At 32.5% G+C, this 22,868-nt stretch overlaps 3 protein-coding genes across 5 annotated transcripts in view; 1 reads left to right on the forward strand and 2 right to left on the reverse strand.

Moving 5' to 3' along the window:
- The window catches only part of LOC125858923 (uncharacterized protein At4g15545), a 954,564-nt gene that overhangs the window by 202,977 nt on the left and 728,719 nt on the right, over nt 1–22,868 (forward strand). The window lies entirely within an intron of this gene.
- Nucleotides 2,395–6,222, reverse strand: LOC125858907 (sugar transporter ERD6-like 16). The gene is made up of 16 exons (XM_049538680.1): nt 6,022–6,222; nt 5,851–5,913; nt 5,676–5,765; nt 5,517–5,576; nt 5,351–5,416; nt 5,127–5,192; nt 4,898–4,973; nt 4,378–4,442; nt 4,112–4,285; nt 3,927–4,011; nt 3,791–3,837; nt 3,631–3,693; nt 3,478–3,537; nt 3,269–3,382; nt 2,989–3,103; nt 2,395–2,895 (listed from the first exon to the last, which is right to left on the reverse strand). The coding sequence occupies exons 1-16, from the start codon at nt 6,178–6,180 to the stop codon at nt 2,780–2,782; spliced, it is 1,419 nt and encodes a 472-aa protein (XP_049394637.1). The 5' UTR covers nt 6,181–6,222; the 3' UTR covers nt 2,395–2,779.
- On the reverse strand, nt 14,136–22,568 carry LOC125858855 (squamosa promoter-binding-like protein 7). Of its 3 annotated transcripts, none has more exons than XM_049538645.1 (10): nt 21,779–22,568; nt 20,898–21,073; nt 20,427–20,638; nt 20,257–20,331; nt 20,052–20,159; nt 19,552–19,669; nt 19,229–19,364; nt 16,768–16,927; nt 15,580–16,056; nt 14,136–14,782 (listed from the first exon to the last, which is right to left on the reverse strand). In XM_049538645.1, the coding sequence occupies exons 1-10, from the start codon at nt 22,363–22,365 to the stop codon at nt 14,480–14,482; spliced, it is 2,352 nt and encodes a 783-aa protein (XP_049394602.1). In that variant the 5' UTR covers nt 22,366–22,568; the 3' UTR covers nt 14,136–14,479. The 3 variants fall into 3 exon arrangements, with proteins under 3 accessions (XP_049394602.1, XP_049394608.1, XP_049394600.1); XM_049538651.1 differs by having other exon boundaries at nt 14,136–14,767; nt 19,229–19,367; XM_049538643.1 differs by having other exon boundaries at nt 19,229–19,367.

The following is a 22,868-nucleotide window of genomic DNA, read 5'->3' on the forward strand; positions in this document are numbered from 1 at the left end:
TTCTGTTTGGAGAACCCTTTAATTGTGCAAGTTCTCCAAATAACTATTTTTTATCAGTAGAAATACTCTAAAAAAATGTTCAACTCGTGAAGTAAGAAAACAACTACAGGTAGCCCGACTAAATTGGATTTGTGCTCGAAAAAGTTTTACTTTTGAAAATAAAAGGCTTCCTATCAAAAATGATTCCATAACAAAACTTGTAATGAGGACAACTTGAAATTGTTTACAAATATTTCAAGAACATAAAGAGAACAAACTTTTTTCAAAATTTACAAAAACCCTAAAACCTGACATTCCAAAAAAGAATTTTGATTTCTTCCATTAAGTAGAAAAGATGAGTGTATCCAAATTATTATGCAACAGATCAGCAAATTAGAAATGATGACAAAGAAAGAAAAGAGAAACAGATTCTTAAAAAGAAAAAAATTATCCTTGTTAGAAACTTGAAACTTGAAACTTGAAGGTTATTGGTAAAGAAGTTCTTCAATCACCCATCTATAGCTTCAATCGAAAATGAAAAGTTGAGTGTACCCAAATGGAAGAGTGGCTCTTACTGCAATGATTAAGAAAAGAAACCTAGAAGACCATAAGCAGCACTTGGAAAAGCTTATCAATTAAAGGGTTTGAAGGGTAGTTTTGTCATTTAATAAATTTATCTCATCACAAATTGTGATGGGATTATTATATCACCCTTTTGGAGGGTTAACTTATCCTGGTACTATTTATTAATCCCAGGATAAGTTATCCCAAACTTCCCAACCAAACACTGAATTAAGTGCCACTAAATATTTATCTCGAGACTATTTGTGTTTATCCTTCACACCAAACGACCCCTTATAGTATAGATATTCAATAGGTATAAGGTTGAATTAAGATGTCTAAGTGAAATATACGGACAACTTTAAGAGGCTATGAAATATGGATGACTTAAGCCAAAATAAATCAATTCAATAGGCATGCTTTGACCCTTTGTAAGTTGGGTGTTGGAGCCCAAATAGTTTTGTTTTAAGAGATGGGGGTATAATTATTTTTATTTTTTGGAGGACTAAAGAAATTTTATTAATTACCAAGTGAAAATATTTACCAGACCAAAGAAAAAAAGTTCTCTTGTACATTTCTTCTCAGACTTGGACAAAAAGACTCAACTTACCAAAAAAATAATAAGGCCAAAAAGATGTCTATTAAGGAACTAATGTAACTAAACAGCCTAATATTACATCTTATTTAATATTATTTTTACACTTTCTCTCTGCTATCCTATCCATTGAACCGTCAGTATCAAGACAAGTTCAAAATGTTGGCTGAGCGTAGACTAGTTTGTTCAGGCAGTCACAACCTTGCTAAAGCTAAAAATGAAACTTAGCTTCTCACTGACTACATCAGAAGCGAAATCAGAATGATACCAAACCACCCTAGGCTAAAATCTAACACTAAGGAATTGTTTGGTTGGAGGTGTCATTTAAAATAATCCTTGGATTAAAATTTAGTCCACCCAATACTGTTTGTTTGCACAATTCAACTCAAGCACACCTAGTACATGGTATGTGGTCTTATCTAATACTAAGGGATCGTTTGGTGTGAGAGATAAAATTAAATAGTGATGGGATAAGAAAATAGTGATGGAATAAAATTATTGTATCTTGTTTGGTTGTCATGTTTGGAATTACTGTTATCCCAAGATAGCTAATCCTGGGATAACTTGTTCCCAACAAAATGACCCCTAAGGATATCTAGGGATTACTAATCCAAGGTTTACTATTACTTGGATAAGGATCCAAATGACATTTTGTATACATCCTTTAGAATTGGCAAAAATATTCACGCTATTCTGCTCTTTGAAATCGTTTTCATCAAAGTGATACAATTTCGTTTGTATTCAAATTTTAACTGAAAAGGAATTTTCTCTCCAAAACTTTTGCTACTATTTTCATAGCTCTTTGCCTTCCTTACAGCTTCAAGAAAACAGGATGGGTAATGGGTTCTCTCAGTAGCCTTCCTTACTATTATATGATGCTTCTGATCTATTCTAGGCGTAAGCTTGAACCCATTACAAAGTTGTCAAGATTTCATCTTTATGTGATTCCGATGTACTGTGATGCTATGATTGTTCTTTCCCAAGCTTGTTTTTGCATCAGTAGCTTGATTTTCATAGTCTTGGTCATGGCTACTTAAAATAACTTCATCTCGTTTATGACGTGAGACTTCCTCAAGTGACAAGTTTTAAACTGTAATAAATATGGTAATTACATGAAATATATAACATAATAATTCAAGAGTAAAATTAGAAAAATGTTTTTTTTGTAGAGTTCTAAACCAAACACAATATAAGTGAAAAACAATGAAGCAATCACTTGATAAAAAATAATCCCTACATTGTTAATCCATGCATTACTAAATTTTTTTACCAAACGACCCCTAAGCCAATATAGTCCAACAAATGATTGGATTGGGTAAAAATCAGGAACAAGAAATGTTCTTTTTTTTCTTCTTTCTGAATGCAGCTTTTAAATTCATCTTTCATTCAACAACATATTTTCTTTTGGCTACAGAACAACACAACTCTAAAATTAAATCCATTTGCTACAAAACCTACCATAAAATCTACACTGTCGAATTCCCTTCTTGGGACATCCGGTTATGGTACAACAGGGAAGTTTCTGTTGATCACATTCCTTCTTTTGTTTCTCCAACGTCAAAAAATTTGAACCATTTCTCGATAAATTATGTATATCATCCGAGGTCCATCTAGTTGTCTTAAACTGCATTGTGAAATTTCCAGTCAAGAATTGATGATAGCCTGAATTTCCTCCAATGTTTTCCCCTTTGTTTCTGGCACTACCTTTGCTACAAATAGTATAGTGAGTACAGAGAATCCAGCATATAGCATAAATGTACCTGAAAAATCCCCAAAATATTAAAAAGTTTAGTCTAAAGAAAAGCCTAAAAGATGTTACAATTTTCATATATGCATAGTATGTAGAAATTTACCAGTGCTAGTCCAGGCCATGAGGAAACCAAACGTGTAAGAAACAGCCCACGCACCCAACCAGTTCACTAACACTACCAGGCTTCCAGCAGCACTTTTTACATGAATTGGGAATATCTGCAATATTTTGAGCAGAAATTTACAAGTTATAAGGTTACACAATATTTGTATACAAGTGTATTTGATATACTAACAAATTGTGTATATTGAGCTCAAGCTCATGTCAAATAACCTCAGACTACGTAATTGATGGAACACTACTTGAGAACGGCTCTGAATTACCTCTGACATAATAACCCAAGGAACTGCTCCCATTCCAATTGAAAACGCGGATATGTAAACCAGTACACCAGATACAGCTAGAATTGGAACCCATTCGAGTAAGATGTCATTTCCCTGGTTTAACAAAAAGGAAAGAGACTGTCAAATAAGAAGCAACAATGTAACTTTTACTACTAAGTGATCGACGTTTTGTGCTTTCAATGAGTTACCTTTAGGTAGAAAGAAGCTCCAGTCAAAAAACAACCAAGAAATGTTCCTGTTGCTGACACCTGAAAACGATGAAACAGCTCGTATAAATGCTCTATCTCCACAGATTTTATTCAGTTAACATTATCAGAAGACGAAAAAACAATTGAATATACCATAAGAAGTGGCCTTCTTCCTGATCTGTCCATCAAAAATGCACCAACAATAGTAATCGGAACCTGTCAAAGCAATAAGACTAGAGTTTTAGTGATCCAGCACTATCACTCACTTTGGAATTTTATCAAATTTTTTAACAATTTGTCGAGATTTATAAACCTGCACTACAGCATAGGCAATAGTCCCAATATTGCTGTTAGAGAGTCCTGCATTTTTTTCATTCACATCATTAGTAACGTTATTCGGAGCATTTTAGTTCTTCATTGATGGAGTAAAAAGCGAAGGACAACATTACCTGCTGATTCAAAAGTCTGGCTAGCATAGAAACCTATACCATTTATTCCTATAAACTGTTGGAATACCATCAATCCAACACCAATCTGAGAAAAAAATAGTTGAAGAATTGAATTCAAGAACATTAGCTCTGTCTAAGCTCTTCTAAACGCGTAATTTCAGGAAATGTTAAGGAAAATGGCTTACAATCACAGATCGGATGTATTTGCTACCAAACAAATCAAGGATTCGAGTCTTGGGGAGGCTTTGAAGAGTATCAACATAAGCCTGGATTTCAGCAGCTTCACGAGAAACATCAGCATCTTTACCGCGAAGCTTTCTCAAGGCCACTTCAAATTCTTTCTCAAGACCTACTTTTGCCTGCAACATTGTAATCACCAGTATATTTTTCACTTTGTTCCTCTCATTCATGATGAAACTTGAATGTAGTCCATTTCATGTTGAAAACTCACCAGCCATCTTGGAGATTCTGGGATAAATAATAGACCTACTAGCAAGAAAGTGCATGGAAGAATTCCTACAAATGAAACAACCATTCAGTACTCTGTTGAAGTGTGTGACCATTTCATCTAGAGAGAGCACATGTTTATTAGTTAATTATATTTACAACACGCTCCCTCACGTGTAGGCCTGATTCTTTTTCATGGGCGAAGCACGTGGAAATATTTTTTTGATATGAGTGGTGGTGAGATTTGATCCCAAAACTTCTGTCTGTTATGATACCATGTTGAAGTGTGTAACCATTTCATCAAACACCTTAACCTTTCAGTTGAGATGGCCACACGTGCTCTCTCTAAAAGCCACTTCAACATCATCATTCCTTATGTATTCAAATTAAGTTCATTTTCTGAGGTAAATTCTCTTTACTCCTTTTTTTGAGAATTTTAGTAGCTCAGTTGGTTAAGCATCGACTCTGGTGAGGTTCGATTACATCTTGTAAACAATATTTATATGGCAAGTTCCAAGAATTACCAGTTAAAGCAAGATTTCTCCATGTTATGAATGTTCCCAATAAGTAAGCAACTGATGAACCACAAACAATCATAAGCTGCAGATTAAACAATTAACCACAAAAGTCAGAACCCCACAACTTATAAAATGAAAAAAAAAAAAAAAAAAAAAAATTTATATCCTACTTTTACACTTTTTCTATTACTTCATACTATAAATTTAACAAGAACTTGACTTTGGATTTTCTTACTTGATTAATTGTTGTCAATCCTCCTCGTAAATTCTTTGGAGCTATCTCAGCAATATACACTGGAACCTGATTAGTTACACATGAATTTTAAAATTCTTGAATTTCTTTTAGTATCTAAGAGTAAAAAAAAAAAAAAAAATAACAATGGGTAATCAGGATTTAGTCGAAGCTCCGATGTGGGTCCTGGACAACAAGTGAGAAACCAAAAAAGCACATATATTTACCACATAAGAGAATATTCCAATGCCATATCCTGTGAGGAACCTTCCCATATCAAGTACCAAAGTTCCCTGCATCATCACAAACAGAGAAATAATTATTTAGAAAAATTATATTTCAATTTTTTTAAAAAAATAAAAAATTGCATATATATATATTCATAGTTCATACCATGGAAAAATAGACAGCTAGCCATCCTGTTATACAAAATATAGCTGACATTCTCATTGCCTGTTCCAAAAAACATACAAAAATCTCATTAATTTTAGGTTTTTAATACAAAGTTTCTTATTTATTCAATTTTTTTTGGTTTCTTTTGCAATTACATACCCCTTTTCTCCCAATAAAGTCTGCAATTCTTCCACTCGTGATTGCTCCAATCATGGCACCAATAGTTATAATGGAACCAAACATAGAATACTACAAAAAAAAAAATTACCTTCAATTTATCAAAAATGAAAAATACATTAAAAAGTCATGAAAAATTAATTTCAAAAATACCAACCTGGGCAAGAGTTAAATTCAAGTCATTCCTAATTTCAGATTGTGTGGGTGCAGAGTACCCCACCTGCAAAAAAATATCACACAGCGGATGACTATGACTGACTAAAAAAGAAAGCGAGTCATATAAATTATAACAAACAGGTAATAAAAAAATGAAAATAGAAATACTTACACATGATCCAAATTCAAAAGAACCACAAACAGCAACACAAGTGCTTAATAAAACCATCCAAATAGATCCATCTTCATTTTCACAATCAACAATTTTGGCATTTTCAAGAAAGGGTTTTTCAAGACCATTCTCAATATCTTTGCACTCATCAATTGCCATTATTATTACTATTAGAGAAATTAAACAAAAGGGATTTTAGTATTGAGTGGGAAAAAAAGTGAAATTTTTGGGAGGTATTTATATGCATGCAGGGGCAAAATAGACAGATATTTTTGGACAACTTAATTCAATGATTGGGTTAAAAAAAATGATATAAAAAAGGAAAGATATTTAAGAGCAAATTGGAGAAGATTAAGATTGCATGTGGGATTGAAGTGTCACTGACGTGTTAATTTGTTTTGGTGTGTTCATACAACTGGAATTTGTACTCTACCTAAACTAATTTTATTACAATACCCTCTTCCAAATTTTACTTTTTTAAAAAAAAATAAAAATTGTATTTGGATATGAGCGTGTCAACCATGAGTCAGGTAAAAATGGATAAAGTATTCGACTCACTTCATATTTGAAATTGATAAAAATAGGTAAATCCAATGTATAATAGAGTATCTCCTTTTAGGATGTGTTTTGTTTGAAGGTAAATATTTTTATGTTTTTCTAGAAAATATTTTTCTGGACAATGAGTGATCATGAGTGGAGGTCGGGAGGTTAAAATTCGGGTCTCAAATTAGAGTCCGGAGTTGGATTTCAGGTCTGCACAAAATTCGAGTGGTGAGGTTAAAAAAAAAATTGAAATTTTTTCCCTTATTTTATGTATGGAAGTCATTTTTTAACGAAAAAAAATGAGTTTTTGGCTAAAATCATCCTTGAAGTATGACTTAAACCTAAAATACATCTTTGTGTTATATAAGTGAACAAAAAACATTTTTGCACTATCCAAAAAGTTGCAAGATTCATTCTTCTGTCTATTTTTTTTAAGAAACTCACGCCACCATCGAATGAATATATGTACACATGGTTAAGCTAGTCAAGTTTGGTGATTTTTCTAATTTTTAGAAATTGGGGTTTAAATCATATTCAGACAAAATATATTCAAATTTTAAATACTATTTGTAAAAAGTATGGCCAAATACAACTCTAACTTCAAAAACTTCAAATAAAGTATTTTCATAACTAAACGTCTACGTAATTTCACTAAATTTCCAATTTTTCTGTACATTGTATAAAATGTGAATTGCATTGTATATAACATACATACGTACTAAATATTTTATTGAAGAAAATCTATAAATAGTTGAGCATAATATTTTTTTTTACATAAATTTTAAAATAGTTGATATCATATTGAACTTTGCAGTTCTATTTTATTTTATTTTTTGCAAATTTGAGTCAAAGGAAATTGATGGTATTTATAAACGTTATACAATTGTCTTATTAACATTTATAATTGTGTAATTAGAGCTTAGCTGAATCAGCTACATGTGATCAGTGGCTCATTTAATTTTATCGTTTTGTCATAATTGATAACTTTCTAATTTGCGGCGTTTGTTTGGTAAACTAGTTTGCCTTTCATTTGAGGATAAAGTGTCATATTTGCACTTTGAATTATGTAAATTATTTATATTTGCTTTCAGTTAATAATTGAGGTCAAACATGTTCATGCCATTACAAAAAAAATGGAGCAAATAGATACACGTCCTACGTGAATGGTAAGTCCTATATGACATAATACACGCGTAAAATCTAAATTTTCATATAGAAGTTCACATAGTACATGTATGACTATTTGTTCAATTTTATACAAATTTAAGTATCTACTTATACATACACTCAAAATTAAAACACAGTAAAAAATCGCGTTTATATATTATAATACCTTCTTAAACTAATTCCAAATTGGAATTACATTTTGGGATCCAAGTGATATAATTTATTTTTTTCTATTTCAAATTTTACACTCATATTTATTCACAATATTATAATAATATATGAAAGATTAAAATAATCCAACCCCTCATGCATTAAGGACCAGTTTAATCATTTTCTCGTACATTTTACTTCAAAGCAATTAAGAAATTAATTTATGAATTTCATATACTAACAAATAAAAAACTTTTATGTTATGGACACCATTTTTCTTTTTCTAAGACTCATAAAGGTATACTAATAGATTAAGCAACAAGTCTATATCATGGAAACAACAAAGTCTATATATGTGTGTAAATTTATCAACGTAAATATATTGTTTGAGCAAAATTTATTGAATTTGATCGAACTCGAGCGTGAATTACTAGTTCTGCTCAATCTGAAAGCTATAGAAAAATACAAGAAACATGTGGTGATACAACAGACCAAGATGCATGGATCTTTCACTTATTTGAATTTGCCACTTGAATTATTATAGTAGGAGTAAGATTTGAATTATTGGTGGACTGAAATATTAAGTTGATTGGATTTGTTTTAGTACAAAATGGGCCGTACAGACGTCAATTAATGGATTAAATCCCTACAACTAACTACTTCACATGTTAATTACTAGGCTAGTGGATTATTTTATAGAGATTATTGTTCGTCGGATACGTTAAACGTTATGTCCCTCATATTTTTTGACAACTAAGATTGATTGAAAACTACGTGCAATGTGTGATTAATTTATTAGGGACATTTTATTTTATTTTATTTTATTTTCTTCATATGTGTGGAGGTTTATGAAAGACGTACAAATTATATGCGAAATTTAATAGTTGTCGATTTGAAGTCATGACTAACAACAACGATAATTGTATCAGAGTTTTCACAATCAAACATATTTTTAGTAAAATTAAATTATTCTGTAATTCGAGAAATATGCTACTAAAGGCCCTCAAATTAAAAAAAAAAATTACATAGGGAACAACACAATTATACTCGATGAGATTCATCTAGAAAAAAATATTTTTTCTTTTATTTGTCTCTTATTCTCGACCCAAACTTATAAAATTTAATTGTTTATTTCAGCCAAATTAAGAGAAGATTTATCCAAAATAATGAAGTTCAAACAGGTATTTCTAAGAAAAATGTATAGTTTTTTCATGCAAAAATTATTTATTTTAATTGTGCGTTAATTTTTCGGTCAAATATAATACAAAAAATATTTAAATAAAATGTTATTTATTTCTTCTTTAAATGCAATGATTATTATTTCTAAATGTGTATTTCTTCTTTTTCTAGCCTTGATTAGAATATTATTATATTTAGCTAAAAAAAAATTATAATCATAATATAGTTGTTCTAATTTTTGAAGATTTTGTCTACAAAATTGACCCTAAAAAGATGATTTAAATAACTAGTAAACTTTAAAAAGTCAAAATACATATTTATTTTATTTAGAAAAAGAAACCCACAAGTTCTGCCCCGGAGCAAATCTCACTTTCCAAGAGAATAAAAAGTTTAAACAATATCCAAGAGTGAGGTGTGTTTTTGGTGCGAAGGAAAATATTTTTTCACAAATACATAAGTGAATTTTTTATTTACTTTTCATATTTGATAAATAAGTAAAAAAAAATATTTCAAAAGTATTTGTATATATATAAATTAGCAAAACATTGTAAGGGTCGGATTCGGATAGAGCGGAAGTTTGGGAGTGGAATGATCAAGAGATGAGGTTTGGAAGATTAGGTGGAGGAGGACATAATTAACTTGAAAGTTACTTATCAAATTTATTTTTCTTATTTTCATTATGTAAGTCATTTTCCTCATTTTTATGAAGTTCATTTTTCTTAAAAAAAATATTTAAATTAATCAAACATGAAAAAATTAGAAAACATTTTTCTGCCTACCAAATACACCTTATAAGAGTAACATCAATTGGTTGAATAAAACCTATTCACTTAATTAAAACTTTATTAAAGCAAAGCTTTAATTAAGCAAGGAAGATGAATTACATATGCAAACTCTTTTGTCACTATAAAGTGATAGAAAAATTTTAGTCAGTTGTTCATTATAACAAAAATAACTTTTAGTGATAATAAATATATACATATTGTCGACATTAGTTAATTCTAATCATATCCAATATAGCTATAGATTTTAAAAACATTTACAAAGGATATTAATTATCTTTAAAAAATATTTCACAATAATAAAATTATTAGCGTTAATTAATGATATTTTTGATATAATGATTGTTGAGTGATAGTGATAGGCATTGTGTATATATGTAAGCAGGCCGGCTCTTGCCTATAAAATTTAAGGCATTGGCCTTAGGCCTCCAATTTTTGGGGCCTCAAATTTCCACAAAAATTATGTATCTTAATCCCATTAAAATAGAACAAATCAAGAAAACATTGTTTTGGATTCTTATATTCTCTTCGCTAACACTCACATTATTATTTTTCACTAGTGAAATTATCCACGCTTCGCGCGGGAATTAATATCACAGAATATATAAAATAATATTTAAAATCTATCAATCACTAAAACTAAAACACTATATTATCTTACATAAAAAAAAAATAATGTAAAAGAAAATGAAAATTATTACATTTTATCATTTATTCTTAATAACATAAGCATAAATTAATGATTGTAAAAATACATACCATAATTTGTAACATAAGCAATGGTGTCACTGAGCCACTCAACATGAGTAATGTACACAAATATTTAATTGTGAAGAAGAATAAGAGGTTCAGAATTTTCATTGTTTTAAAATGAGAGGAAATCCCTCTATTTATAGACAACAAATGGTAGTCTGAACAAATGTTTATTGTGCCTTATCAGAAAGGTTACAACTATTTGGAAAAGTTGCAACCCTTTAGAAAGGTCATAACCTTTCATAAAAGTTGCAACTCTTTATTAAAGTCGCAACTTTTCATATAAAAGTCACAATTTTTCATAAAAGTCGCAACTCTTTATTAAAGTCACAACTTTTCATAAAAGTTGCAACTCTTCATTAAAGTCGCAATTTTTCATAAATGTCACAACTTTTCATGAAAAAGGAAGGCTAGTTTTGGAAATAAATAAATTAAAAGTGAATTATGGTTTGTGGTGGCGCCACGTAGGCGGGCCTAAGGTTCTCTTTTATATATTCTCTTATTATATAAGAGGGAGTTTATGATGGGACATTGTGATGTCCAATCATAAACTCCCTATATAATATATAATATATAATATAATAAATTATTTTTTCTACTATAAGAGAGTTTATATAATATATAATAATATAATATAATAAATCATTTACAAATGACTTAAAATATTTCATATTTAAAGGATATATAATAAAATAGGTTCACTCTCAAAATTCTATCCGGGTCACATATATTGGGACAGAAAAAATAACATATATCATTTTAAAATTACCAANAAAGTCATAACTTTTCATAAAAGTCGCAACTCTTTATTAAAGTCGCAACTTTTCATAAAAGTCACAATTTTTCATAAAAGTCGCAACTTTTTATTAAAGTCACAACTTTTCATAAAAGTCACAATTTTTCATAAAAGTTGCAACTCTTCATTAAAGTCGCAACTTTTCATAAAAGTCACAACTTAATGTCACAACTTTTCATGAAAGGGGAAGGCTAGTTTTGGAAATAAATAAATTAAAAGTGAATTATGGTTTGTGGTGGCGCCACGTAGGTGGGCCTAAGGTTTTCTTTTTTATATATATACTCCGTCCGTTTAAAAAAGAATGATCACCTTTCCTTTTTAGTCTTTTTAAAAAAGAATGACCACTTTCTTTTTTTGGTAACATTTTAATTTCAATTTTCCTCGTGACATGTTTAAGGCAACGAGATTAAAGAGCAATTTTGTACATTTGACATAACTTTAATTTAGGACCACATGATTCAAAAGTCTTCTTTATTTTCTTAAATTTCGTGTCAAATCAAACTAGACCATTCTTTGTGAAACGGAGGGAGTATGATTTTTAACTCCTTTTGAACTCTGTTTCTTCAAATCTTTGATAGTTAGAGTATACTCACTCAAAAATATGAATTAATAGTAAAAAAGTGTTGAACAAAGTGAATTACAGGTTCTTTTTTTATTTCTTCATAAATTTTCATATTAAATTAGGTATACCAAGTTATCAATTTTTTGAATCAGATTCTATGATTCTAACTCTTATCATTAAAGTTTATCAACTTATTACTTATAGAATTATGTTAACAATTCATATAATAATTGTCTCAATAAAAGGATGTTTTTTAATGTTGAATTGATAAAATCTTATCTAAAAATAATAATTAAAAAAAATATTGGAAAAAATCATTTATATAAAAGATATTAAGTAGTAATTTACATCTAAAAATTTAGAAAAATAAATAAATACAAAAAAAAATTAGATCTCTAATTAAAATTTTGCTTCAGGCCTCGAATTATATTGAGTCGCCCAGGTAAGAAAAGTATTTTATCATCATTTCTGACATTACGTAATTGTCATCATAGTTTGCTGTTCAGACTAGCTAGTATATATGCATATTCTTTCAACTTTTGTGACAGATCCATATATAAGAATTATTAAATTAAATGAAAAGATAACATATTCTAAACATCATGATTACATAAAGTAAACAAAAGTGGGTGTATATTAATTCAACTTCGACGAAATCTAATAGAAATATCAAAGATATCTTATGTTAACTCATATTTTCTGTTCATTGCTTCCTTAAAGTTACCAAAAGTNTTATAGAATTATGTTAACAATTCATATAATAATTGTCTCAATAAAAGGATGTTTTCCAATGTTAAATTGATAAAATCTTACCTAAAAATAATAATTAAAAAAAGTATTGGAAAAAATCATTTATATAAAAGATATTAAGTAGTAATTTACATCTAAAAATTTAGAAAAATAAATAAATACAAAAAAATTTATTTAAATTTTAGGTCTCTAATTAAAATTTTGCTTTATGCTTCGAATTATGTTGAGCCGCCCATGTATGTAAGAAAAGTATTTTATCATCATTTTTGACATTACTTAATTGTCTATCATAGTTTGCTGTTCAGACTAGCTAGTATATATGCATATTCTTTCAACTTTTGTGACAGATCCATATATAAGAATTATTAAATTAAATGAAAAGATAACATATTCTAAACATCATGATTACATAAAGTAAACAAAAGTGGGTGTATATTAATTCAACTTCGACGAAATCTAATAGAAATATCAAAGATATCTTATGTTAACTCATATTTTCTGTTCATTGCTTCCTAAAGTTACCAAAAGTATGATTTTTTAATCTTTACCGACTTTAGGAAGCAATGAATCTGTAACAACGTGACGGTGGTTTTATATGGTGCAGTTCATATTAGTGTGTGATTACATTGTCAGACTAGGAGAGTTAGTTTTTGGGTAAAATCAAATTTTCATTTATTGTTAATGAAATGATTTACAAACACATCTAAGGATTGTTTAAGACTTCAAGTTTCAAAAGTTTTTTTTCTTAAATATCGTGTCAAGTACTCAAACCGTGTCACATAAAATTGGACTCTTATCCAAACAACTTGATCATTAATTATGTTTAATATAGTCACGCTAATTAGATACAATGTAACACATTAGATACACCAAAATGGTATTTGCATGTTGGTTATGTAGTAGCTCTGAAACTATATTGATATATATGATCATTTCATTTAAAAGATGGATATGATATTTAATTATATGCTCAACACACTCTCATACATGCATGCAGACTTGATTCTTTTGTATGCAGCACATAAATATTTATTTTGATAATGGATGACAATGAGACTCGAATTCAAAATCTCAACTCATCTTCAAAACCTAATTCTTGTTAGATCTCGCCCGACATGACTCACCTAGCGTCTCCCTCCGTCTTGACTCTGAAAGTGGCAAACACTTTAGAGTGAGATTCAAACAAGGATTTTCCCTGTAGAGTCAGGTCGATCATCCATTTATATATTATTGTTACATAAACCTATTTCACGTGAAATGCAAAATATATTGCAATACTCTTTAGGTCTTTAGCATTGAAATAACAGGCTTGATACCATATTCTAGGCATATTCACATCAAAATGTTTAAAGAGTCCCCCAAGCTCAACCAAAGCTTTAAGTTGTTGAGCACAAACAATATCAGTGTATCTGCTCTTTGGGGACAACTGATGTCAGCAATAACAAGTTTTTAGGGTGTGACTATCCAAGAACTTGTACAAAGAAACTACACAACTATTTGAAGCTACATAGCTGATACAGTTATTCTGTTTACATAGCACAGGTAGTATAGTACATCAACAATGCGACAAAGCATGTCTCCCAGCAAGCATTTGGTCAGGACTCAGGACCTAATCATCAACTCTTCACTCAATGCTGTCCAGTTTCTTGAGACGCAGTTGTAGCAAACACACGAATATCATACAAGATCAGCGACCAAGGAGGGACCCGAGCAATGGAGATCACCCCTATATTCTGTGACTGCAGATCATCATTTTGGTAAAAGTTACATGCAATTTTAAGTTTTGTCAAACAAACACCTCCGGATTGTCATAGCGATGTCACCAACTTTTCTAGGGTGCAGGAATGTTGCACATAGACCAAGACACAAAGCAAAACCAGAGATCACAAAAACAAGAGTACGAGACGTCAAGACTGTCTTTCTGACCAAGAAGCCACAGGACTTCCCTGATTGTTCTTCCTTCACTCTCAATGGCAATTCTGCATCCAAAAGTGGGACTGTAGAAGTTCTCTCCCAATAAGTAGGACCAAACTCTATGTTGTGCTTATGTGGTACCTCTGTGTCCTGCAAATTAGGAAGCTACAGATATAGTTAATTAACATCAGGTATGAATCATCACCCTTTGAAAACACGATTTTCTATAGTAAAAACATGAAATGAGCAGCTATAAGACATTCTGAAGGTAAAAGTGATTCAAATGTGCCGCCCTACTCAAATTTGTAACATAAATCATAATGAGTGCATAGATATTGTTGTTAAAAGGAAAAAGCGGCCAGTAAACAAAACCAAACATATATGAATGCTACAGTGATTGAATAGCAACTAAAACAATTAAATTCAGTATCCAAAGTAGCCAATATACAATAATCCCTAGATTAATCGAACTCCTCAAAAGTTGAGATTCAACGAACCAATTATTTTTAAGATGGGATCCCTTTGCACGTCATCGTTTGAAGCCATTGGGATCCCTTTGCGCGTCACCATTTGAAGCGCACAGCTTCACCCTTGACACGATAATGTCTTTGCTTCCATTCAAGCAACCAATAGAACTTTTCACCAAGTCAAGCTCAGTTTAGATGGACTAGGCGCTTGGTCATGTTCAAGCCTAGCGAGGAACAATTTTGATTTGAGCTTCAACGCAAGGTACGTTTTTTATGTACCAACCGTTAGATTTATTTGCAGCTTATTCACCAACATAAAAATAAATGTAAAAGATAATTCTAACTCAATGGATTTAATTTGAAGACAATATGGCAGCGCACAATTGTGCAACATACTCAGATAACATGGCAATGTCGAAATGAGATCGTCACTTGATTGATAACTGGAAAAACAGATTGCATGTGATTTTGGAAGATTTGAATAGAAGTATTTACCTCCTGGATAATTTGTCCCGAATCTCCCGCAAAATATTCCTTTAGATACAATCTTTCCTTGAGCAGATTATTTTTCTCGAGGATATTCTTCTGAAAAAGTCTCATGTCAGCATCAGTGATGCCAGCTAACATATTTCTCTTCACCATATTTTCAAAATAAGACAATACTCTTTCCAAAATAATAGTTGACTGACTTTCCATTAAAATGTTCAACAAATAATTAAATCTCTGCATCTGTACAGACGCCAGAATCTGAACATTTTCTGAGGAAGGCTCCCTTAGTAACCATGCCACATCCAACATAAATTCTGAAAATTCTGATTTTCTAGACGTGGAAGCTTCACATGGAGAACAAACAGCAGTGCATTCTGACCCTCCAGAACAGAACTTCCGTTGTATTTCCTTCATTTCTGCACAAATATCCTTTTCCGCAACAAGGATGGGGATGAAGTTAGATAAGCCAGATTCATTCTCAACCTACAAAATAGACCAGGTTGGATCATTTACAGCCAAGATTAGTGAAACACAAATACACGTTCAAGAATATTAAATACATGAAGAATTGATATCTTGCAAGAGATAGCACTGTGTTACTCCATCAGCACTCATATTCAATTGGAATAGACCTTTATGTTAGAAAGTTGAGGTTCATTTCATTGGAAATTATCACCAAGAAAGTGTTGTATAGAAGTTACAAAAGTATAGCTAGCTCCGCAATCTTTTTTTCAATATAAATGATGGTGCTGTTTGGGTCAATTTGCACTCAACTCAACTAATCCACTGGACAATTTATTATAGCTCACAAATACATGTGCCAGGTAAGGCTGCCCACCAAGGGTGATGCAAATAGACTCGTATCGAGTGTTTTTGCTAGAATTTGAACCTGGAATATCTGGTTCATCACTCTTATGCCTCAACTCAGCCATACCCTTGGGAATTATAATTAGCTCTTCTCTTCTGGTGTACGGAACTTGTAAAATCTATTAATGTGACAGATTTTCCTTATCAAAAATAAAATGCGATTTGACTTTTTCTAACATTATTCCTTCAGTAGTTATCTTTTATAATATAACTATATAAAAAATATATAATGAACTATGCACGGTGCCTATTATATGAATGATACATTTATAGGCCAAAAAAGACAAAACTTGAAATGAGAAGAAGATATTTAGTTAGAACTTCTACCTCAACAAAAGCGGGGCCAAAAAGATCTGCTTCAGTTCTAGGGACATGTATCTTTAATAATTGATGCTCCATGCTACTAGAATCACCTTCAATTTTACAATCTGATGGTACGACATTGTTATCATTCCCCAAATACCTTCCCCCAAATGACACAAGAAACCTGTAAAGTGTCAAGGGCATCAAAATGTTAATTTATAATACCTGATAAAAAATAACATGAAAGATAACATCAATTTCCATGGAAAGCCTCCATGGCAATAGTACTGATACCTTCCCCCTATGAGTGAATTGTCCCCAATAGGGGGAAAGAAAGTTGGTATGAGGGAACCAAAAAGCTTCCAATTTGGTTTGATCAAATATCCTGCTAAATCTAACTAAAAAACAGCTCATAGCTCATTAAAATGATCTATAAGTATAATGTGGTCAAATGCATGTATAATAGTCACCAAAAAAGGAAGGATAAAAGATGCGAACAAACAAGAAAAGCTTGCAATCTGGTCTGATCAAATAGTTGTGACGCCCATGACAGAAGCCGGGCTAATGAAGGCGAGTCAAAGAGAAAGACTTGGGGCTCAATCATGGTGTAGTCCAAGGCACAAATCCCTAACGTATGTGGCATGGGCTTGGATTGTGATAACAGTCTTCTGAAGTAAGCAAACAGAGAAGCCATGGATCATTAAGAACAAATACGAACTTATCTTTCTATTTTACTCCATCAAAAGCAATACTCCGTCCAATTGTATGTGAAGTATTTGACTGAACACAAAGTTTAAGAAATTGAAGACTTTTGATATGATAGCCAAATATATGTGAAGTACCAAAAACTTTGTTTAGGTTCAAACTTTTTTTGATAATGATATGCAAAGTACCAAAATTATCCTTTTAAATGACTGATGATGAGAGTTTCATATGTCTTGTCATTTAAATGAGTAGTGGTGGGGTCCCAACAAGCATGAGGATAGAATGAGGATTTTGTTGGGACAGGCTAAGTATGTCACAAATTGAGACAGATAGAGTAATATCTATAGAGGGTATGATTCTAGCCCTAGATACTAGAACTCATCTGCACGGATATAATCCTTCTATTTATTAATATTATAAATTGCACCATCCTTGTAATAACTAAATACACCTCATTAATTGCTCATACTGGTGTTTGCCATCTATGCCCAACTAAGAGTTGCATTGGAGTAGGAAAACAAGGAAAGGAATATCTTCTCTTGCTTATTCTCCGCTTTGAAGCCTATTGTCTATGGCGTTTTGTGGTTTCAAAAGTGTATCAAGAGCAAACAATTTCATTACGACTACGAGACATGTCCTTTCTTTTGTATTTTGTATATATTTTCGTGTCATCTAATTTGAACATGAATTCCCTATTTTACTACACCAATAGGTGCAAACAATGATGAGACATTGGATTACAGGTATTGCGTTCTCTATGTAATAAAGAAGATTTTAGAAATAAAAATCCCTGTCCTAACACATCATTAATGCTTCCTAGCAAACCTGAGCTCATCAATAACAAATCACCATAGCTAACCTATTTGCAACCTCAGGAACACGTGGAACAACTGTTACTTTTTATTGTTTGTCATTGTTGTAATTTTAGCTATGTTCTGCAAAATGTTTGTGTTGTTTCTGGACGCTTTTTCTTATTTTTATTTTGATAAAGTAAAAAAATTTATTGACTAACCTGTATAAAAGAGGTGATACAAGAGGTATACCAAAAAAGTAAAAATCCTGCAAAGAATTATATGGTTTTCTACGAAAGGCACCCTACTTTCTATACTTAAAGGGATCTTGTGGGTGCCTCAAAAAGAAATAAGGGCTAAGAGGCATATTCCTCATATGAACAAAATCAAACACTACCCTTACAAAAGCTCTCCCATTTCAATTATAAGTAAAATTTATAGAATATAAATTTGTCGCAATGTATTTCTTGCATTTCTTAATGGTCATTTGTACTTCTTACATTTGTAATTATATAGGTTGTACAAGATTATACACATCAAATATTAAGCTGTATTGTGACCCTCTGATCTTAAAATTATCATACTTCCATTTTATGTGCCTAAAATGTCCATACTACTCACGAGTCTGGCACAGCCCTTCATCAAAAGTTAATATAAGGACCAATGACGTCTCTTTGACACCTAACCGATACTTATAAGCTCTTACATTGATGCAATTCGCCTAATTCAATAACTTCTATCCCTCAACAGTGTGGTTAACATCCTTGCATCCTGCTGAAAAAAAAAAAGCAACCACATACAGACTCAGTTTCTAGAGCTTGGATATGCTAGTTTTTAGTAGTCGGCAAGCTTGAGATTTCTTTCGCCCTTAAACAACTCAGTTCCTATCATAATATCTCCTGTTGATAATTAATGAGGAACTCAAGCTACATCAACAGAACAGAAATAAGCAGAATATTAATTCAGGAAAATATAATTTTAACTCATACCGGAATCTGGGCTGCATCAGATTGCTTCCACAGGCAAAAAACTCCATAGGCTTGCCAGCCTCAAAGCACATAGGATGAATAGACATAAGCTTTGGTGCTGGTCCCTTCAGCTTGACTTTAACTACTGAATTTTCACCTGCTTTATCAAGAATAATTGTTACCATTTGATTAAAATGAAATGTCGGGATCAGTAGCAAAAGCCAAACAAGATCTACATCAAATGAGAAAGTAAGGTCCTAAAAATAAAGGATTAGACTAGATTGATCTAATATAAGTCTGTCGCAACCAGAGCTTGAGGGTAGAGAACTTGAACTACCATTTACCTTTGGCAACACGAAATACCATGTTGTTGAGATAAATAAGAAAGCTTCCTCTTCCACGAAGCGTGTTTCCAGGTGATGCAATTAACTCATGTAGGTGTGCAGCTGGGTCTTCTAGTAACTGTTAAACCCAATGTGGAACTCGATCATTTAGAAACAAATTATGTTTAATAAGCATAACATGAAAATTCACAAGTAAATGTTACAGAAGCCACATGTAGAGAAACAGTTGAACAGAAAACAGAATGATAACTCTTCAGTAATATCTAACTCCTACAGCCTTTCATTTTCATTATTGCATTGTGTTCTATGAGAGGAATTCCTGACTTAGTAACTCAAGACACAGTCTCTTAATTAAGAGATCACATTAATCGTAGTACCATTCAAAGAGAAGATTCATCACTAACTCAACAAATGTACTAATCCACGGTGATACCCAAATACATTAAGACCAATCACACGCAGAATTGATTATCACCAGAGAGGAACAGTGACTATATTACCTTACCCCACTTGAATGTCGGCATTGCAACAAAAACTGTCAAGATTGTACAACCTGGACGAATATAGCCCTCCAATTCGACAGGCATACTTGCCAACCACTGAAAGATCTGTAAAGTAATACGTCAATTAACCCGAAGAACTCTATTGAAGAAAAGAATTAACATTCTCTTATGTACTAAACTGTAATAATAATCCTTTAAGTACTTGGTGACGGAGTCTTCGAGGGAACTCTGCGGGGTTCCAATCATAAAGCTTGAATGAGATCCGACCAGTGGGGCACTAGCCAAAAAGGAACAATGACCAGTCAATTCAAAGTATAGTCCAGATACATATGGAAATTATTGACATTAGAGGAATTATGTCAGCAGACCTACCACTGAAGAAAGGGCACTCTTGTTGTCATAATAGGTTGGAGAATGGGAATTTTTGTAGTTCTCCTTTTCTGCATCAACCTGTGTTTCACCAGAAGCTGTGAAACTATCACTGTGATTATTTTGGATGCCTTGAGTAGAGCATATTGGCACATGTCCTTCAGATTCTAATAGGATTTCCTTTTCTCCTAACTGGCTGCCCATGCATGTGCTATCTGGTCACCCAGAAGATTTTCAGGAAATACACTAAACAAAAATTTGAAGGATGAACTTAATGATACTGACAAGGTCATGCCATGCCTGGAAAAACAGAACTTTCTCCAATTCTAACCATGTTTGATGGAAACATATCCATGTTATCAGTTTCAACTAGTACCCTAAGATATGGAACATGGCATCTACTATAGATGAATTAAAGGTAGAGTGTACAGCATACTACTTTCAAGAAATGATGCTTACTCAAGTTCAATATACCTTTGACAATGTCGTCATCACCACTAACATCATCAGCCGTTGTGAGCTGCTGAGATTCCTTTTCAGCAGACGTTTTGGACGAATCAGTGGCTTTTCTCCTACGCCTGTTGTTGTGTCGCTCTAATTTTCTTCTACAACTACGCTTACCTTCATCAAAGTCTGACAAAATATGAAACCTGGAAAAGGTATAGCACCATTAACAGATTAGTTGCATCAGGAAAAGGCATGCGCCATTTTTAAGAAATCTGGCAAGTTCTTGACAAAATAGTTGTCTGCACCCTACAGTCTCACATACATACACTTAAAACAGCTGCAATTAAAGCTACAACTGAAATGTCTCTCAAAGGAACTCCAAGACAAGAGAATCCTTAATTAAAAAAAACTCACTAGTAAGCAGATCCCACAAACTATAAATGTACTATATCAGGCTAAATTAAACCAAAAATCTTTTTTTAAGTACCAAAGTCAGCAATGCAATTAGTTTACTAACTAATCAACAGGCTATACAGTTAACACCACATCCATCTAAAGCCATCTTTTGCAAACATATCAACTTATATTTCTTGGCAGTCTCTGTGAAACTTTCTTTTATATCACTTGGAGCATTTGTTTTGCTTTGATCACTTGGGGTACTAGTAAAAGATGTTTTAGTCATTTCTCTGAACTTTTCATTATGTGGTTAGCATGCTTGTACTTTCAAATCAATCAACAATGTTTTAAGCCCCAATCTCAAACTAGTTAGATTCGGCTATATCTATATTTGCTCTGCTCTACTTAGGCTTGTAAGGGCTGTCAACCTACTGCACCCCTCCATCATTTATCCAGGCTACACTCTACCAGCATAAAGCTTTTTGTACTCATCAGAAAAAAAGTAAACGTACTTGCCACACTGCTGACAATATCTCTTACTATGCCCATCGAGAACCACAGCAGTTGCATTAGCACAACGTAAGCACACCCTGTGTCTCTTATGATACCCTTTCAGCTCACTGATATCCGCCTCACAATCAGGTACTTGACACCTCGCCCCAGCTCCGGCAGAAACCCGTACAGTCCTTGCCCGTTTCTTCCCTGGCCCAATCCCTGCCATCTCCTCTTCCTCCATCTTCTCATCTAACTCAGGGCAAGCACACGGGATCCGACCCGCCAGAAAATTCGAACATGCCATCCTCGGGTCCCTCTTCCTGATCCGACCCGCATCCGTATCTTGGCTTTGTGGTGAATCCTCCGAAGAAGGTATCACCGGCGCCACCAATTCTGTCTCCGGCTGCTGCTCTTGGTGAAGTGGGTCATCGAATGAGATGCTCAATTGTTCGTGTAGGTCAAATTCGAGTAAATCCGACCAGTCAAAGATGGATGAAGCTGCAGGGTCATCAGGGGTACCGGAAAGCAAAGAGGAAATCATCTGGGTATTCCTTAACTCGGTCGGAGCTCCGGTTTGTGACGGTGAAGAAGGTTGATTATGCATTTTCTGGCGAAGCTTCAGGCAGGATTCCTAGAAAACAGGAAGTTGGTTAGTAGTTGAGGGTGGTTGGCCTAGAAAGAAGATTGTTTGGTGGGGGTGGGTGGGTGGGTGGGTGGGGTGGGGTTAAGGGAAAGAGATGCAGAGAAGGTCAGCCGTCGGGGTCAGCGGCGGAGAGCGGCGGAGTGTGGTGGCGTTAGGTGACAAGAAAATGGGGGTAAAGAGATTCTCTGTGGCGAAAAAAAAGAAAAAGAAAAAAGAATCGGCTAAGGGTACAGACATGATAGTCTTATATAGACTATATAAATCATCATAAATAAAACTATATTATATATTGGATATAAATATGGAAATGGAATTAAATTATGTTTATTTATTAAAAGTCTTTTGACTTTTTGGGTTATTATTATATAGTTATTATATTGTATGTATAATAATAACTACTAATATTAATAGTATACAATAGAATATTTTTTGCTGAGGATTAAAGGTTAATTTAGATCTTATAG

The sequence above is a fragment of the Solanum stenotomum genome, chromosome 1, assembly GCF_019186545.1.
Source record: "Solanum stenotomum isolate F172 chromosome 1, ASM1918654v1, whole genome shotgun sequence".
NCBI lineage: Eukaryota > Viridiplantae > Streptophyta > Magnoliopsida > Solanales > Solanaceae > Solanum > Solanum stenotomum.

Coding starts and splice junctions, on each gene's coding strand:
- LOC125858855 (XM_049538643.1), bottom strand. CDS start 22,365: ATGCATAATCAACCTTCTTCACCGTCACAAACCGGAGCTCCGACCGAG. Junction 20,332..20,426: donor AGAGTGCCCTTTCTTCAGTG/GTAGGTCTGCTG, acceptor CTTTTTGGCTAG/TGCCCCACTGGTCGGATCTC. Junction 19,368..19,551: donor GGTATTTCGTGTTGCCAAAG/GTAAATGGTAGT, acceptor TTCTTGATAAAG/CAGGTGAAAATTCAGTAGTT.
- LOC125858907 (XM_049538680.1), bottom strand. CDS start 6,180: ATGGCAATTGATGAGTGCAAAGATATTGAGAATGGTCTTGAAAAACCC. Junction 5,766..5,850: donor TGAATTTAACTCTTGCCCAG/GTTGGTATTTTT, acceptor TTTTTTTTGTAG/TATTCTATGTTTGGTTCCAT. Junction 3,838..3,926: donor CCAGACTTTTGAATCAGCAG/GTAATGTTGTCC, acceptor AAAAAAATGCAG/GACTCTCTAACAGCAATATT.